This window comes from Gadus macrocephalus, chromosome 21 (assembly GCF_031168955.1).
Source record: "Gadus macrocephalus chromosome 21, ASM3116895v1".
Lineage (NCBI taxonomy): Eukaryota > Metazoa > Chordata > Actinopteri > Gadiformes > Gadidae > Gadus > Gadus macrocephalus.
In genome coordinates, this window is record NC_082402.1 from 7,973,474 (window position 1) to 7,993,670 (window position 20,197).

General features: G+C 43.5%; 2 protein-coding genes across 2 annotated transcripts in view; both read right to left on the bottom strand.

Annotated features, from left to right (window-relative positions):
* LOC132450328 (salivary glue protein Sgs-3-like) overlaps positions 1-20,197 on the bottom strand; it is a gene marked incomplete at both ends in the record, with an annotated part of 85,237 nt that overhangs the window by 14,075 nt on the left and 50,965 nt on the right. The window lies entirely within an intron of this gene.
* Positions 6,123-19,248, bottom strand: brms1lb (BRMS1 like transcriptional repressor b). Its single transcript, XM_060041316.1, has 10 exons — positions 18,804-19,248; positions 18,480-18,570; positions 17,982-18,109; positions 17,507-17,586; positions 15,699-15,795; positions 12,357-12,446; positions 11,976-12,040; positions 11,821-11,860; positions 9,101-9,248; positions 6,123-8,046 (listed from the first exon to the last, which is right to left on the bottom strand). The coding sequence occupies exons 1-10, from the start codon at positions 18,937-18,939 to the stop codon at positions 7,929-7,931; spliced, it is 993 nt and encodes a 330-aa protein (XP_059897299.1). The 5' UTR covers positions 18,940-19,248; the 3' UTR covers positions 6,123-7,928.

Consider the following 20,197-nt stretch of genomic DNA (forward strand, 5'->3'; position numbering starts at 1 on the left):
TAAGAGAAAGTTAGAGATTCAGAGAGAGAGAGAGAGAGAGAGAGAGAGAGAGAGAGAGAGAGAGAGAGAGAGAGAGAGAGAGAGAGAGAGAGACTGAGTCTAAGCCTGTTACCAGGCGCTGCAATGTTATCCCATGACAGCGGCGGCTAAGATCCCCCCCCCCCACCCTCCCTTCACCCTATAGACTCCATGCCACAACGGTTTCTTCCTGCTTCAATAACCACACCAGCCCCCCCTCCTCCTCCTCCCAGTTGAAGGGAATTACAGATGCTCTACTTCCACTCAAAGAAGCCAGCAGTCTCCCTCACTCCTCTCCCCACTCAGAACCGTTGGCATGACCAACGGACCAATCACATCACTGCATAGTACTAGTAGTAGTCAAATATGTTGCTATGGTGTGTACGTATAGGATGAAGATGATGAAGATGAATGGGGGCTTTGTAACTGTTCTCATAAGAGGGGTTGTGATGAGATCACTTCAATGCACCGTGTGATTTACCATTCACCTCTAGGCGCTTCAGATACAGCGGTTGTATTTATGGATAAAAGGCCAACGGGGGAAGAGGTTTGTTCCGTCATTTACAAGGGGAAGAGGTATATCCACGGCGGCCATCTTGTGTTTTCCTCTGGCTTTCTCTTCCTGGGAACACTGAACATGTTGCCTCTCTTTTCTCCCGCGGGTGCCCCCTCCCCCCACCTCCATTTGAATGAAGAGCTCGGTGTGTGTGTGTTTATGTGCTTGTGTGTATGGTCAGCGATGCCACTTTGAGATGCTATGATAATGTCGAGATAATTTGCTGTAAGGGTGTATGTGTGTGTGTGTGTGTGTGTGTGTTTGTGTGAGTTTGCGTTAGGCAAACACATTAAAGCACTGTGTACATTTTTACTTGCGAGCAAACCCATGCACGTGTGTTTGTTTGCAAGGCTGTATGCATGAATGAATGCCTGCATGTGTGTGTGAACATGTGAACAAATGAATACTCCTGTGTGTGTGTGTGTGTGTGTGTGTGTGTGTGTGTGTGTGTGTGTGTGTGTGTGTGTGTGTGTGTGTGTCTGCACATGAGCCCTGTTCTGCCTGTGCATATAGGCATATGGGGGGGGGGGGGGGGGACAGTAAACACATACAGGCTTGATGAACACAGAACAACCTCATTAGGGCTGGCCAGTCTCCAAACGACAGACCAACAACCACCAGGGTTGGGCTTCGTCAAAAGGGCCACACCGTAGGCTGTGGTTTTCTTTTACGTTTCTTATTCTTATTCTTATTTGGAGGCCGGCAGGGGGGGGATTCCTCTGAGGTGAGCTGGGGTTTCACCAAGCCAGCACACGAAACAGGAAGTGGACTAGAGCCGTTTGTGGGAAGTTGCACTGTCAGCATCCTGTCAACAGCGCCTAGCCAATGGTGACTGCAGCTAAAGACTTGGCCCAGCCTCACACTCTCCCCGTCTCCTTGCTCCCCTGGCTCTGAGGCTGGTGGTCTGCACTTCACACACACACACACACACACACACACACACACACACACACACACACACACACACACACACACACACACACACACACACACACACACACACACACACACACACATGCCGACTACAAACAGACACACACGAATATATATCCATAAACATACAAACTACAGATACAAACATTAGACAACATCACAACACACAAATGTGTGTATGCTTGCACACCAAGCACACACTGAATACAAATCCAAGAGACATGATCACAAGAGACAAACATGAACGCTCTAATACCTGCACAGTGGACGCATTTAAACAAGACCCACCTGCATTTGTGGACAACAGAAAGCCCTGCCTGGACCAATCAGAGCCATGACGCTGAGCTCTGCCTCGCCCCCGCCCATGTCTTGCTGTAGCTTCATTTTAGCAGCAACGCCGGTTGGCAACATTTGACTAGATTTCCATACAGAGCCTGGAATGCTGAGGAAGGGAAGACAGAGGGAGATGGTCCTAACCTGATAGCTTCTTTAGGTAGGGTCACTAGCAAGCTTCACTAGCTAGTGTTATGACTATCTATATTCCCTTTTCACTTGCGAGCTTCAGCAGCAATCTTAACAAGCGAGTTTCACTGAAGAGCTTCACAGGCTAACTTCAGTGGCTAGCTTCACCAGGTAGTGTAGCAAGCTAGATTCCCTAGTGGGCTTCACTATCGAGCTACAGCAGCTAGCATCACTAGCTAGATTTTTCAGTGAGCTTCACTAGCTCACTTTGTCAATGGAAATCCACTGCCACCATCCACCGTGCGTAGACAGCTACGAAATAACGTACATTATCAATGTTGTCAAAATATATTAATTGCTAATATTTGTTGGTAAAATCTGCTACAGAGGAGTCCATAGGGATGGGCCAGACCTGTAATATTATATTACACACAAAATGTCGACCGGCTGTGTTCAGCTTAATGTTGTTCACTGTCCACGGCCTGTAGAACTCTTTACATAAGAGCCTTCCACCCTTTGAGTTTGTGTGTGTGTGTGTGTGTGTGTGTGTGTGTGTGTGTGTGTGTGTGTGTGTGTGTGTGTGGGTGTTGGTGTGTGTGCGTGAGTGTGTGTAGGAAAAACACATACGTTTCCCATAAAAGCAACACTAGGATTGTAATTGCCAATAGCACCTATGTGAGTGAGGGAGTGTGGGAGTCTGAACGTCTGTCTCTATGCATGTATGTGTGTCTTTGAATGAAGGTATGAGTGAGGTGGGGTGTACCGCTCACTCAGCCAGAACCTTGAGCAGGTGCATGAACCCATAGCCTCAAGATGGCCCGCTCAAGGAGGGTAGGGATAGGGGATCCACCCCCCCCCCCTCCACGGGGCCCAGGCTAGACACCACAGACCCCCTGCCTTTAATCCAAGCCTCTGCCAGTAAAGTGAGAAAAAGGTCAGGTCAGGACAAAAAACAAGGTTTTTGTCAGTAAACAGAATTGAACAAAGCCGGTGACATTTCAAAATGAAGCTGGTTGTTATTCCGAGACGTTGTCACCGGGAGTGATCTCTGCATCTGTTCCTTTTTCGTTCTAACAGAGAGGGGCTTGTCCGGGTAACAAATTAGTCCCGGCTCAACGCCAAGACAGAATAAAAGGAGCGCATCATGCTAATGATTGTGATGAAGAAGGCCGTCTGAAACATGGAGTTATGTAAAGCCACAGATACACGATGTGCCTCGAAGACGCTTTTTTAACAGCTCTGGTTGTTCCCCATTCAGTTTGATACGACAGTGTAAGCGCATTACGTGTTCATAAGGGACTTTCCGGCATTTCATAACCATAAGGAAACGCTGTAATTAGGCCAAAGATGTGAAGTGGGGGAAAACAATGCATTAACTGGTTAATCATACTACTATTCAAATACATATACTGAAATATCCTTCAACAGAGGTTGTGTGGGTCTCCTTGCGTGCTTGGGTTTGCACCTGTATGTACAGTACAGCTGGATTATTTTAAGAAACCCAAAAATGGGTTGCAAGGAGAGTCTGGATAAAATGGCACCCAACTCCATCTGGTTAGCTGGCCTCAATGCTAATGGGGAGGTAAGGACGCGTCTAAAGGAGGCCAAACCGAGGTCATTTAGAGTAAGGATGCCTCTTTGGGCCAAAAATAAACAATTCAGCCTGCATGCAGTGGGTTGCCAACGTGAAATCCTCCTTCCTCTCTCTCTCTCTCTCTCTCTATCCGCTGTGCGGCTTGCCTTGTGTTTTTCATGTTAACCCATGTGTGTGTACGTGCCATTTTCCAATCTCTTACACAATCAGCATCAAACTGAGCACGCCCCTGCACACATAAAAAAAACATACATATATACACAGTGCCCCCCCCCCACTCCACCCCTCTCTCTCTCTCTCTCTCTAACACACACACACACACAAACCATACAAATACGCACACACAGACACACACAACACATGCAAGGTTCCGACAACAGGCAGGGGGGACAGGGATATGAGTAATTTAGAACAGCGTGACACTTTCACGGTCTAATTAGCCCCAGTGTTGCAGTAAACACGTCCCGATGACCCTTGAGTTCCGCTTACTCATAAAGTATGGATGGACGAGGTGGACAAGGCCACCACAACACAACACAACACAACACACGCACCACCGAGAACACTGGTCTAGAACGCGACCGTACCGAGACGTCGATAACGAACAGTCACAGGCCTAGGCGCATGTAACGCTTGAGTTGTGTTGCGTCTTTATCCCAGAGAGAAGAGGGACTGTGGGTAAGTGTGCATGTACGCTTGCTGCGCAGCCTAGTAATCGTACGTTGGTGAGGAAAAAGGGAGGTAGTAAGATAAGCAATGGAATGGGTGGACACTCGCACGCACGCACACACACACACGCACACAGCGCAGACCTTCACATAACAGACGCATCCACGCTCCAACAATGCTCTAGAGAGATGTTGTGTAGTGCAGAACGACACCTCCTCTTTTGCCATTACTGCTCCTGACTTTGACGCTGCGATGGAGGGGGTCCTTTTCATGCACCTCTCTCTCTCTCTCATCAGCTGGAAGGCTTCGGCGGCAGGGTGCCCCAGATACATAAGCCCCCTCCCTCCCCCTCCTCTTCTCCCTTCTAGCGCATCGCTGCGGCCAACCGTGTGTGGAGCAATACTGACAACTACTGGCGGAAAACGGGTACTGCAGGTTCATGGATCTACAATACGATTGGTTTAGTATTTGGATAAAAATGTAGATATTTATATAATTATGCAATCATTATAAATGATTATAGATTGTTGTTTTTTTTATTCATTTATACACCTTTTTTCTGAAGAATACAAAACATTGTTTTCCTTACATAATTTGACTCAGGTCGTGCCTGATGAGTTTAAGCCAGATTTTGAGGCCGATATTTATTTAATCACAATTTCTCTCAGGGTGCATGTTTCGCCCCCCCCCCCCCCACCACTCCTTCGATCTCACTAACGATCCCATTAGTTTAGTGTGTTCCTTACGCATAGGCTACATTTCGGTGATCAATAGTCTATGGTAAATGGTCTGCATTTATATAGCGCTTTATCTGTAACCAGTGGCCACCCAAAGCGCTTTACAATATACAATAAGTCTAGTCAGATGCTTTCCCATACATCTGATCCATCGACAGCTTCGGCTTGCCCCAGCAGGCATGCATGCAGTATAGGAGAAGGCCAGTCATGGAATGGAAGGATGGAAGGAGAGGAGGAGGAGGAGGAGGAGGAAGAAGCGTCCATTAGTATAGATCCTGGATCAATCCCCTGGTGTTAATCTACTGAGTGGCCCTCTGGCACAGAAGAGGGAGCAAAAAAGTAGGGAGTGAAATGTTTGAACAGCGCAGCAGAGCAAGGAGCCATTATCAAATAGGGCCAGCTCAGCTTCTTTTTTTTGGGGGGGGGGGGGGGGACGTCTTTTCCAAAAAGAAATAAGAGCAAGTAAGCCTCTTTTCTGGGAGTCTGGGAACGTCCAGGCTACGGTTCAGTGGACTCTATAGGGGTGACTTTCAGTAGATTGTCAGGATGCAGTGGTACTCACAGAACACTACAGTAGGATACGCCCTGCGCGCGCACACACAAACACACACTTGAAAACTAGAGTAATATGCAAAGTAACAGAATGTACTTATTGTGGCATAAGCCTAAACCAACCCTATTTCACCTCTTCCTAACCGTAACAGTATCCACACTTTGTAGTAACACTTTTCCATGTTGTTAATACATTTTGCATGGCCTAGCTACTTGTCTAAATACACTGTGACAGTACACTTCTGTTAAGTAAAGAAAAAAAAAGAAATAAAGAAAGTTTTAATTTTAACAAAATTGCTTAATTATATACATGATTTCAGTGTTTAATCGAAAGCCTTTGCCTTTCAATTTAGTTAAAAGCAGACTTGAGCTGCATACAGTCGCTTAATACCATTATGCCCCAAATGCAGCCTCATATTAATTCCTCTGTGGTGATGAGTCTGCAATTTGCATTTCCTAAAAATACACATGAACAGCAGGGCATGCCTCAATATAATAAAATCATATTTTTGTTTGTGTTGATCACAGAATGAATGTGTGTGTGTGTGTGTGTGTGTGTGTGTGTTTGACTCAGATGAAAATAATAGCGACTGTTTCCGTGTTTTACAAGTAAGGCTTCATATGACAAATATGAAGCTTTTATTATTCGTCCATGCATTGGCACAATGAAACATGTATTTCCCAATCTCATTGGGAAAATCCACAGCAAAACTGAAACACAAACAGAAAAATATGTATTGTTCTTTTGACAAATGCAAAGTAAAGATAAAATCCTTGCTAAAAAACATTCAATAAAAATTTGACTTTACTGCTGAGGTTAGGGCGACACTCACTCTCGCATCTCTGACCTTTGACACCTTCGAGTTCAGGACATGAAGTCCCAAGCATCTTATATTCTTTAATACACGTAGAAGGGGTAATACTTTGAGCCGCACCTATGCACTGTCTGCAGGTAAACCAGAGAACTCCTTAAAAACAAACAATATCAAAACCATCATCCGCTTCATCACACCACACATGTTTCTATTTACACATGCACAAACAGCTCATTCCCCTCCACAACAAAAAGCAAAACGTAGATCCAATTTAGGATCCATTCGGGACCGACCGCAGCTCCCGCTTGATTTCCCTTCTCTCCTGGTACCCCGTAATTCACAAGTGCCATGGACCAGTCCGTGTTGATTACAGGTAGTGTACAGGTACACTGCGAGGTCTGCTGTGGGGTCGCCCATTGGTTGAAAAGTTGTGACGAGGCTCACAGAAGGAACCTCATTGGTTGAGACGAACACGGAGGCCCATGCAAGAGCTTCCTGGTTCTGCTCCCGGTACAACAAAATGTCTGTTTGTTCCAGCAAGATTTTAAGGACTAAAGCGCTTCTGTCTATTCCCAGAACAGGAACGGAGCGGCGGATGACTGCCGCGGTAAACTACACAAAGCAACAAAAAGTTCTGGAAATGGTGAGTGTAGACAAAAACAATAGACAGCCATGGTATTTTCCAATGACTGCACTGAGGTTGAGTAAGGGTTTGGCAGAACATGAATACCACAGAAAGAGAGAAACAGCCAACCTTAAGCTGCTAAGGTTCATTAAAAATAAGCAAAGGGAGAGAATAGAGTATATAGTAAAGAACGTTTCTAGCGTCAGAACGGTCTTGGTTTTTCTTCCCGTTTTCATGTCATCATACTAATGACAGTTCATTTGTGGCGTTCTAGTCTGTTATTTAAACACATTTACATAGACTTTTAAAACAGATCAATCCCTTTAGCATATGCATGATGAAGGTATGTAATATGGGTGGGGGCTGGATAGGAAGGGGAAGAAGAAGGAGGATTGGATTAGAGAGCTACAATCGGGTAGTCTCACACAAATGGCATCACTGCGCAACAGTAGGTTTCCTCACTCACACACTCTTTTCATTTGCTCAACTACCCGTTTTATCAACTCTTCAAGAACACACAACAGTACAACCTAAGGCCTGGCTGGGTTGATAGTTTAGTTAAAGTGTTTTTCCTTTCTTCCACGGATCGAGTCGCCATCTTCGTCTCAAAGAAGGCACTGTCCCCGAATCTGTCCCCGCACTTTCACAAACACGCCAGTCGGTTCGTTTTTCCCCCCCGCATTTTTGTCAAACGCAATCTTTTGTCTTCTACGATAGCAGCACTTTACGCTTCGCAGCAGCGCCTTGTTTACGCCACTTTGTGACCGCATCAGGGACGGTTAATACTATGACTATCATTATTCACATACGTACATATTTACAGCACACAAGACAGGAGATCCGTTTCCTTGCTCACGGTGAGGAGAGGGTTAGGAAGGGGCAGGTTGGTGTCGGTAACGCTATGTGTGTATCTGTATGTGCGTTTGATTTCGACCTCCGTGCTGGGAGAGGTGGGGTCAGTCTGGCTCTAGGAGTGCTTGATGGTGTATTTGCCTTTCTGCAGCTGGGAGATGAAGATCTTAGACTTGGTGCCGTCCAGCCGCTTGAACCACACCTCGTCGTGGTGGATGGTGGTGATGACAGCGCTGCAGGGAGAGAGGGAGAGAAGGGGATGAGAGAGAAAAAGAGAGCCGAAAGATCAAAACCGTATCTGATAAACGATAACATTCATGGTTCACGCTCTGTTCAATCCAAACAATTAGATAAAACAAAAAGAATGATTGAAGTGGGTTGAAAGATATGATAAAAAGGTATTAATAATCCCAGAAGGGAAGCGTGGGTGTAACAGTAAAAAGTACAGAAAGACAGTCGTGAAAAGAGATTAAAAAAAGTTAAAAAAGACAAAATGAACACAATATGGCTTCACAACAATGTAAATGTAAATGAAAAATCTAGGGTTAGATCTATCAATATCAAATATATTTAGCTGTATTTAAACATTAGTTCACCGCACCTCATCATACGTACAAATTTTCACCGCACTCCCTCCTACCCTCTCAATCACGAGGAGACAAAGTCCCCGTGTGAAATCTTTTGCACAGATGCTCATAGGCTAATGGATCCACACACACTATGCTAACACTACGGCCACCGTTGACCTCTGAGTGTCAAGGATCACGAATGAGCCTCATCACACATGCAAACCCTCAGCCAGACAGACAAACAGAGCCACACAGACAGCCAGGTAAACAGAGGGACAGACAGCCTATCAGAGGCGAGTGTACTTCCCCCACAGCACTACGACCCAGACATTAAATATGTAGACACGGCAAACAGACTGACACACACATGCACTGCAATCAACCTGTGACCCCAAACACAGACACCTTCGCAACTAAGAAGGTCTTTAACCTTTTGATCCCACGGAACCTGAAACACATTTGACTCTTTGGTCATTTCCTGATTTGGTTTGCCTCCAAAGAGACTCACCTGTTCAGATACAGGTCATTATCAAACAGGGAGAGCCGGTTTGAAGGCCTGTGGCTGAAGGCTGGCTTGCGCATATTGGGGATCGAACCCAATACCTTTCCACCCTAACCATGGGTCATGGCCCTGCTTTAATATATGGAGAGGGAAGACAACTGGGTTCATCAGGCCTCCATCACCACACACAGACACACACACACACACACACACTACCTGGCGGGGTGCTCGTCCTTGCGGTGGATGCAGATGGACTGTCCTCTGCAGTACCATTGGCTGTCGTAGAAGAGGCGGCCGTCCTCGGAGCGGGCCACGTGGTGCGGCCGCTCCGCCTTCGCCGTGGCGACCACCGGAGAGGCGGAGCCTGGGCGAGGATCACAGAGAGAGATGGAGATGAGGGTGAGGGGGAGCCGTGGGATGTCAAAGTTGGTTTGTCAATAAAGATCAGGAAAGGATATGAATACTTTATTCCGGACTCGAAGTTCCATTTACAAGACAAGAATACAAATTACATGACAATACAAATACGAGGTCACACAGATTAAAATAAATATAAGCATCGATTCCAATGTTTCCACAACCCAGAGGAGTACCTTGTATCACTCTGTTTAGTGTCAGTGAGTGCAATTATTAGTTTGTTTTTTGACTCTAGAAGTCGACACATAAATTTGTACATAAAATTCCTTAATACAGCATGAAAGGTGGGGACATTACTAGTCACAAACAAAGAGCTAGCACTTGTCCATCTTGGAAGCTTAAGGAGGATCCTAAACGCATCATTATACGCTACCTGTAGTTTCTTCAATTTTGCTGTTCTATATTTACACCAGAGCTGAGCTGTGTAAAATGGAGTACAGTAGGCTCTGAAAAGACTTACTTTAACATCTTCTGTGCACATATGGAATTTGCGTGCCAACATATTGGCCTGTGCATAAAGCTTACAGCACTGGCGCTGGACATCATCATCATCACACAGATCATCAGTGATGATGTGACCTAAATACCTTACCTTCTTAACCACCTCTAGAGTACGATCAGACAGTAAGAATAAAGGAAACTTTTGATTCTGATCCTCCTTAGTTTTAGCAATCATAATAACGCTCTTCTTAGGATTGAACTTAATGTCATATTGCACTCCGTAGCTAGAGCACACTTTAAGCAGTTGTTGTAGCCCAGCACTATATGGAGACATGATGACCAAATCATCAGCGTATATGAGGTGGTTGATAAGACTCTCTCCCACCATACATCCAGTCTTACTCTTTAAGCTTCTTCGAAAGATCATCCATGTAAACATTGAAGAAGACAGGTGATAAAATGCCACCCTGTCTCACCCCATTAGTGACTTGAAAGGGTACAGATAAACTACTCCATCTAATTTGCATGGTTTGTTGCGTGTACCAGAACTTTAAAATCCTTATCAGGTAAGGTGGAACCCCTCGCTCTTGGAGTTTGACAAACAATTTACCATGATTAATCCTATCAAATGCTTTTGATGCATCTAAGAAGCACATAAACATGGTAGAGTTCTGTCGTCTGTATTTACTTACGACTTCTTTAAGTGCATATATACAATGATCTGTTCCAAGTTTACTTTTAAAACCAAACTGGTTGTCAGTGGTTTCCACATACTCACTAAGCCTATCTAAAATAATTATTTCTAAAACTTTAGACAGTATGCTAGCCAGAGCAATTGGCCTGTAGTTTTCTATGCTAGAGATTTTCCCAGTTTTGACTTTGATCACAGGCACTAACAATACAGACAACATAGAGTCAGGAAGTATTCCATGCATTAACAAACCAGTAAAACACATAGCAAGCAAGACAGGTATTCTACCACAAGCATGTTTTAGATGTTCTGCTGTTATCTGGTCGAGACCACATGCTTTGTTCATAGTCAGCTTCTCAATGGCATAGCACACCTCATCAGGTCTAATTATCACCCTATCATTAATAAGAACTTTTCCAGCATTAAATTCCCCACTCTTAACACAATTAAAAATGTCACTATAATGTTTTCTCCAAAGTTCTGCAATATTTTCAGATCCAGTGATCCCAGCAATACTAGATGGCAAGGGCACCTTACTGTTATTAATAACCTTAACTTCTTTCCAGAAATCATTGGCATTATTCTGCTGAAGCTTTTTGGCCATGGAGTTAGCCCTCATAGCCTGCTCATTTCTTTTAATAAAGCGTACAGCATACTTGAATCTTGCATTTGCCTGTTTCTTACGCTCACATTCAGGCCCATGTCTAGCTTTCCCTGATAACACCCAGGTTTTAAAAGCTTCTTTGGCCTCTGCATGGAGTTCAGACACATTCATTCCATCCTGGTCTGACGTTATGTTGTTTACAGCTATTATTGCAAAAAAGCTTACCACTACGGATAAGACAGTTCACAATCTTCTCATATATTATACACAGATCTTTACTATGATTCTGGTTCTTACAGTTAATGTTATCACATTGGAAAGCATCAGATGGGATATCAACATAACTTAAACCCTTATCAGTCAATGACTTGTAATGCCAGAGGTCCTTTTCTGTCATTCTTGCCCAATTTAGTTTCCCTATTGGTTCATGGTTATCATAGCTGGACAATTCAGGTAAACTTTCAACATTTAACATCAATGAGACAGGTATGTGATCAGTTGTAGCCATCCCATACATTATCTAGAATGTCACATACATAGAATGTGACACGCAGAAAAACTGAACCATCCAGTCTTTTCTGTAAGTAACGGTAGATCACAATGGGTCGAAGGCATGTGCGGAGGAGAAAACCTTGTTTAGTCGCACCACAGTCTAGAGGACGTTGGTAGTGGCGAGGCCCATTTGACGCCAGAATCATTTGGATGTTGATCCTGAGCCGATTCATTTAGTAATCAGAACTCAGGTTACGCATGCGATTTTAACGGAATATGTGGGATTCGTACCGTCAACCTTGACACGATGTGGGGCTAGGGACGCCATCGCCTGGAAAAGAAAAATAACAAAAAGCCGACCCTCAGATTATGCTGTGAATTCAATCCCCTTTTCGAGCTACGTATTAACCCAACTTTTCTTCTACCTTCACACAAATCCCAAATACCTTTCTTATGGCTGTCCAGTCTTCTAGGATGTCTAGATCTTGCAGCATGTAAACAATATATGGACGTGATTCAAAGAGTTAAGGCCAACACTGTATCATCAAACACCGTTCGAGATTCTGGGATCCAGAATCCCCTATACACTGATAATAAACGGCAATACTTGATATACTTTACCAGCGGTAAAGCAAAGCAATAAGGTGTTAGTCTTAGCCTTGAAGGATATTATCTCTCACATGATGGAGCTAATGTTAATAATAATAATGTAATACTGTAATGCTTGAGGGAGGGGCCGAATTTTCATTGTCATTGAAGGGTTGGTTAGCAAAAAACATTTACATTATTATTTTTACAAAAATGTCAGCGTGGTGAGACAAGGATATCAGACACGACGACAGGTTTCTTCTTCTTCACAGGGTAGAAGGGGTCTTTCTTCTTGTTCTTGCGGGATTGCAAACCATCGTTCCACAGCTCTGTGAACAACACAAGCAGAACCAGCTTCCACTGTAAAACACAGACCTCGTCTCAGGGGAGATACAGTCAAAATATTGATACAGTATCCTGTGTGTCAATTGCCATTCAAATCTATTGACTATTAGGTAATTCAGCTGTAACCTAAAAGGACAGTTACAGTTATTGAATTAGTTTAAAGTTCATTGTAGAGCCAGTAGGGGTTAGGGCAGTGTTTATCGAATGGGGGTACACATAAGGTACTTGTACAATTTTAGTTGTTCTAATATTGTAATTGAACAGGTGTAAAAAAAAAAAAAAAGCCACCACATAAAAACTTGAATACCCCCTTAATACTCTAAGTTTGGTAAAGCTTTATTCGTATTTGAACTCTTGCTGTTTAATGTTACAAATAACAATCCTTCTTTTATATTCATTTCAATTTAGCACCGTCACCAAAATGTTTTGTGCTGGTGAATGGTGGTGAATGGTTGGCAGAAGGATTATCATAGAGTGGGTAGTGGGTACATTCATAAACATTGTTACTGTCCGTCCACACCAGAAGCGAATTGAGCGACCAAATCGCCGGAAGTCATTCACTTTCTATGGGCAAGAGCGACCAAAGCGACCAAAGCGACCAACGCTACCAGCGGCCAAAGTTGAGCGACCAGAGCGTCAAAAAGAAGTTGAAAACTTTTTAACTTTATGCAAATGACTATTATTCGCTTCAGCGACCAAACACTGACAGCCAATCGGAATGTAGACGCTCTTCGCTTGCGTGGATCCCAGGGAACATCGGCAGGCACTTTGGTTCCTACCTACCTTTATTCACTCACTGAACAAAATGTCGGCTGAAGTATTAATCGCGGCTGTAACTGGGCACCCGGTGTTGTACGAACCCACCCTTTTTCAGTTCAGAGATCGAAACGCCATAGTGGTTTGGATATCAAGTGATGATAAGCGGGTGAATTTATAGGCTACATCTAGAACGTTCGTATTTAAGCGGGAATCATTATAATTTGCTCTACATGCCACCAATCTAACCAACCAATCGCGTGTAGCATGCTTTAAACAAAACCGTCACATAAACAAACTAATCGACAAGACGAGGGATAAATGACAAGGGATATATCTCTTGTCTTTTATCCCTCTATTCCCCACTATTCACGGAGCCTGAGGTGAATAATTTTTAATTAAATAGTCTAGATAGATAGATAGTCAAGTCTTTATTAATACCAAACGACACAAATCGTCGGGAATCCATTTAGGTGGTTCGTTCCACACAGGACAGTAGCCTACAAGACCACACAGAACAAGTCTGACTGGACATACACACAATACATCACATTAAAACTAGACACGCGTTGATAGATAGATAGACAGAAAGACCTAGATAGATAGATATGTTCCATTATTTGCCTTGCGGAGCCAACCAGTCCTGTGCACGTATGCAAATTAGCCATGTGCGCTAACGTCTATTTGTTTTGAATGCGACGAATGAGTGCAGATCATGATTTGCAGATCCAGATCAGTGAAACATATTTCAACTACTACAGCACGCAGGGTTTTTTGTTCTCGGTTGTAATTAGCCTACATTTTAGGATTTTTATATTGGGGGGAATCACTGTCCTACTTGTTGTCGAAGCACTTTATCGAACAAGCAAAACCGTCTCGGCAATATGGCCAAGGTGTATGGGAGAGTTCAATATTTGATATGGCTGTCTGTAGGGCCTACTAAACGCATACGGCTCCTTTAAATGCGTCTGCATAATTGAATTGTACGTCATGAGCGACTTGAGCGACCAAAGCGTACAGAAAAATCCGCAGCGAAAATTCGCAGCGACCAAAGCGTCTTTGACGCTTTGGTCGCTCCTGGTGTGGACGTACAGTTAGAGAACCACATTATCCGGGCATGCCACTTAGGGGTGTAACGGTACATGTATTTGTATTGCACCGTTTCGGCGAGTTTCCATACGGACATATTAAGTAGAGGACCGCATGTGTGGAACATGCTGCGGCCGCACATGCACAGTTGCGCACACTGTAGCTGTGTTCGAAACCGTTCCCTATTCACTCACTCACTATTCCCTATATAGTGTTGATATAGTGCACTATTTAGGGAACGAACAAACGAGAATTCGGACACTACGCTGAACATTTCTAAACGTCATTTGCGTCAGTAAATGCACCGGGTATTTCTGTGACGCAGACAGGTGAAACCACATCATGTAAACAAACTGGGCACTCACGAGGAAAGCTGGAGGTTGTATTGATGTTGAATGTTACATTTCCTTGTTCAAGTTTTTTTAAATTAATTTTGAATGTTAAATATTCTATGTTAAATCCCAAATAAATTGTTGACATTTCTAAACGAAAGCAGGAGACTCATTAAATGTATTCGTTTTCGCGGTTATTCAGCTTCTTCTTCTCCTCCGGAAAAACACGACCGCATTGCATTGTGGTATACGGGAGTAACATGTAGGGTACAACATAGATATATATTTTGACATTATATATATATTAATATGTTAATATATATATCAATGGGGTACAATGTATGTACACTCAAATTTTGGGTATTATTATCCTGCAAATAATGTGGATAAGCTGATTTTTCTGGCAAAAAACAAAGATTGAGTGAAAGTCATCAGGGCTAAAGATTGGGGGGGGGGGGGGGGGGGGGCAACTTGAAACTGTTTAGTGTTGCAATTGTTCATTGTTGCACATTAGATAATACATTTAAAAAAAAACTGTCTGAGCCAATGTTATTTATTCTACATTTCAGAATCTTTATATTTTTGAGCATAATTCTAGCTTTGTATTGTCTAATGTTCCTATTGTAAAAATCACAAAAGTGTGTTATGAACAACTTGAAGCACATGTTATGAAGCACATTTATATTTAGCATTTAGATTTCTTACTGTACCGAAAATGAACCGAACCGTGACCTCAAAACCGAGGTACGTACCGAACCGAGATTTTTGTGTACCGTTACACCCCTAATGCCACTGCAAGGAAGACCATGGACATAGGGAATCAAACCCAGAACCTTTCAGCTGGGGGTCAAACTCTTCCCTCTTCTCTTTTTCATCGTAATATGTTTGCAAACTCATTTAAAGAGACGATGCAAGGACTATCGTTGGTCCCAGAGCATTCAATACTGCTGGTATGGTAATGACAGCGTGTCAACCGGTCCCCTAGACGACCCTTTGGCCCCTGGGTGTGGGTTAAGGTGTGTGATGTGGAACAGGGGTGTGGTCGTGTGGGGGCCTGACCTGAGGTGATGTCGATGCTGTGTCGGTCCTCCTCCAGCCGGCGGATCTTCTCCTCCAGCTCACTCTGGACCGTGTCCAGAAGGAGCAGCTTCTCGCTCTGAGGAGGAGGAGGAGCCTTCATCACCATCACATGAGCTTTCATCACTGTCATCCTCACTATAGGGGCCGTCATCGTCATCAGATGATTCTTCATCATCAGTTTGCATCATCATCAGTCTTCATCATCAGAGCCTTCATTAACATTTTTTATACCAATTCCATGTCCTTCCCGTTTGGTGTGTGAGTGAGTGAGTGAGTGAGTGAGTGAGTGAGTGACACATGTCATTGAACTACACTGCATGAACTATCTTGACACTTGCATATATTTTGCCTTATTTTACCTACTGACATAAGCACCCAGCGATGTCAGTAAATAGTTTTCCTGCATTCTAGCACCTCCCAGTGTCCTACTGTAATATATACCATAACTGTGATCATTTTCCGTTAAACCGTTATAAAATTTTTGACTGCATTTGCCCGACTGATGCCCGCACTCTGATGTTTCTGGTCGATGTGGATAGATGTATGACATGCTATGGATACGCTTGCATAACAATAGTACAGACTGCAGTTGGGTTTCGTTCCATCATATTACTTGTTTATAGTCTGCAGGTAGGAGTCCATACACAGCCAGGGACTTCAGCCCTTCTGTGTGTGTGTGTGTGTGTGTGTGTGTGTGTGTGTGTGTGTGTGTGTGTGTGTGTGTGTGTGTGTGTGTGTGTGTGTGTGTGTGTGTGTGTGTGTGTGTGTGTGTGTGTGTGTGTGTGTGTGTGTGTGTGTGTGTGTGTGTTAGGGCTTTGACTCCGAACTTCGTTATTCGAATATAATTCGAATATCAAAAAATAAATCTAAATTCTAACGAATATTAGGCAGCCCTTAATGTTCGAACCTGTTATGGGCAGACCAAGAGGGAGAGACGTCGGAGAACTCGACGCAGTCTATTCATAATATTGAAATGACCACGGAAGAGGCAGTGAATGAAGTATTGATTAGACAGCGATTTATTAGAAACCTAATAAACCGTTGGAACACGCAAGACCAGTAACCATAGCAACGCCAGTAAACAAACCTTGCGAAGCCCAATCCAGGTCTTACTGAAGGCATTTAATGGTCAAAATATTATTAATAAATATTCGAATATAAATATTAATAAACAAACAAACTTCGAATATGATTTTTGGGCAAAAGTCAAAGCCTGTGTGTGTGTGTGTGTGTGTGTGTGTGTGTGTGTGTGTGTGTGTGTGTGTGTGTGTGTGTGTGTGTGTATTCCTGTAACATGTTAAAAAACGTACACATCCAAAGACCATACAGGGGATCATTATGGGGACAGGACAGCACCTTATCTATCAGCATGAAGATTTCAGATACTGTTATTTCCCGTTACCTATCTCTACGTGCATGACACATATTGCCGCAAAATGAAAATAAACCACACACACACACACACACACACACACACACACACACACACACACACACACACACACACACGTCCCTGGCTGTGTATGGACTCCTACCTGCAGACTATAAACAAGTAATATGATGGAACGAAACCCAACTGCAGTCTGTACTATTGCAGCCTACTGCAACCGCAGGTAACAAATATATTTTTAAAAAGACACAGACGACCGGACAACCGGACCCCTGACCCAACAGCAGGCGTTCCCACCCACATAGCAACGGTGGGGATGGGAGGAGAACAACGTGGTTCATCCGAGGTGAATCTGGGAGAGGGGAGAGGTTAATTGTAGGGGTCTGGGGAGGCCTACCTCCCAATGCTGGCACGCCGCCTGGATCTCACACTCGTACTTGTTCTTCACAGACTCCAGGCACAGCTCCCTGTAGATCCCTGCAGAGGAGCAGAGGATACACCACTTGTACATGTACCTACACAACTTCCGAAACATAAATGTGATAAACAGCTGATCTTTCAGTCTTTTAGTTGATAATGAATTGGTTATTATTACAACATGCACTTGCAATCTACAAGTGATCTTGGACAGTGTCATACAAGCCAGCAGCTGTTGTTGCTGGGGCCGACAATAGATTGTGTCATGCGTTGTGATTGGTCCTGTTTTGTGGGCCAAAACACAACTAGGTTGTTCAGGGTCGTTCGGAAATATTCTCTCTTCTAACATAATGGAGTTTCAGTCTGCTTAGGGGATGCAGAAAGACCTGAAGCAAGGTCAAAATATTCTGGGTACAACCATGTGGTTTTCATAGTCGTTGGGCGGTTGGTCCTACCGGCCACTTTGGTGCGGATTTGCATGTTCTCCTGTAGGTTGGCAAGAGGCTCCAGGTATTCTTGGGCACAGCCGGCCATCACCTCCTGAAGCTTGATGTCCACCTGGCTCAGACGCTCCTTGTACAACCTGGTCGACAAGAAACAGACCACTTCAATGTCAATCAAATATATAAAAGCCATTACTGTTATCGTTCCTAATAGCCGTTTTATTACTTTATTGTTAACGAGACAGTGAACCTAGATACGTGTCATTATTGTTGTCATTATGTCATACATTGTAAGTCGCAGTTTGAAATTTATGTTGAGAAAGTACGCAAACTCTTAGGTCCGCCGTAACAGCATGGGGACCTATTGGGGACCTATCGTTCTTCCCCGGTAACAATTACAAATTCTAAATTTAGAGATTATGCAGGATATGGTCATCCATCTTCGGACACTGAGAGCAAACCGTGTTGCTCCTGTTGCTAGGGAGATGACAACGTGTCTACGGGACGTACTGTTCTTTGAGGTCGGTGAACTGTTTCTCCAGAGTGGTCATCTCATCCAGACACTCCATCCTTCTCCTCTCGCAGTCCTCGTCGTCCATCTCTGTTTAGGGACGTCATTTAAATGTTTCACACGTGTTTTCTAATAGGCAATCAACATTTCAGCTGTCTTTGTCTGTACAGTAAACATAAGTGTTGCAGGGAAGCAATTTCCATCTAGTGACACCACAATGTTGTACTGAAACTCATGACACGCATTTTTATTCAAGATGAACATGTTTATATGTTTGTGGGTTGCGACATGTTTTGTGCATGGTCGTTTTTAGAGCCCCTCACCCGAAGTGTCTCCATCTTCAGACACGGACGAGCTAACCGTGTCCTCTTCGTCTGTGCTGCTGCCGTCTTGTTCGGGGAAATCCACCTCCATTTCCTCGTGATTACTCTCCTTCTTCTCCCGGGCATGAACCGGCATAACGGTATAGATTGCCGGTCTAAATGTTAATCGTTTTCGGAATTTCAACGGGGATTATTTGATTAATAATAACCCATCAACTACCCGGCTAGCCCCTACGACCACATCAACACAGCGGATACCGTATGCTGAAACATGGCTCCTCTTTCACCAATCGCAGACGTCTTTACTGGTGTTCGTCCAATTCGGGATCGCTGGTTGGCTCGGAGCTACATGGGACTTGTAGTTCTTAAGCTACAATTAGTTTGAAGACAAGTCTGTCTGGTGGGGGGTATCCTTGAATAGGTCCATGGGGCAATCTGGCCCATATCCTACGTCAATGATCTGGATTTCTCCTTGCCTCGAGAATTGACCCCTTCCTTAGTGGTTTGTATACAAACGTTATTGTGGGCTATATGTATATAATGTACTTTTTTTTTCTTTCTTTTTTTTTAATTGCTAACGCTCTAAATAAACCTAAAAAAGAAAAAAACATGAATATCAATCCAAAAAATTCTGCGCCATAAAAACATGAAACCACTACTCAATTCGTATAAATTCTTACGAACATAGCAATCAACGACGACACAACGTGCAATGGCGTAATCAAATAAAATATCACCATTAATCATGCATGCATATGTTGAAGATTAGGCTTTCCGGTTTATCTGGCGTGGAGACACAATGGCAATCGATTTGTACACTTAAATATATAGGCCAGCCCAGAGAAGCGTTATTTTGAGCCGTTGTACCATACGCGAAACAGTTGGTGGGGGAGATGTAGTATTATTTTTTAAACGACAGAGGGCGATAAAGCCCCATTACTCGATGCAGAACATAAAGACACTAGACCTCAAACAACCCTTTATTTTAATGAACGTATAATGTTATAGCATATGATTATTATAATGCAAATTGTGTAGTTACATTTGTCTCAGAAATAACCTATATTTCCGTAACAATCCACCTAATGGAAAGCTGTAATTTATTATTGGTGTCAATAGGTACTGTAGGAACTTGTTCTTTACTTGTGGACTCTCTGCACAGATGTGCAGAAAATTACCCATTTGTGCAATTCCTGCCTGAAGGTCGCATACTAAGCACCATGGAAAATAACTTCTTTCTGAAAACACAAGTGTAACAAAATACTGTTGCCACAGTGGCATAATTAAAAAAAAAACTGGGAAATGCTTTGTTTGTACAGTACATAGCACACTGTTAACCTTATTTTCCAGATTGAGAATGTCGATCTTCACTTCTCTGATTTCTAAAAGGTACA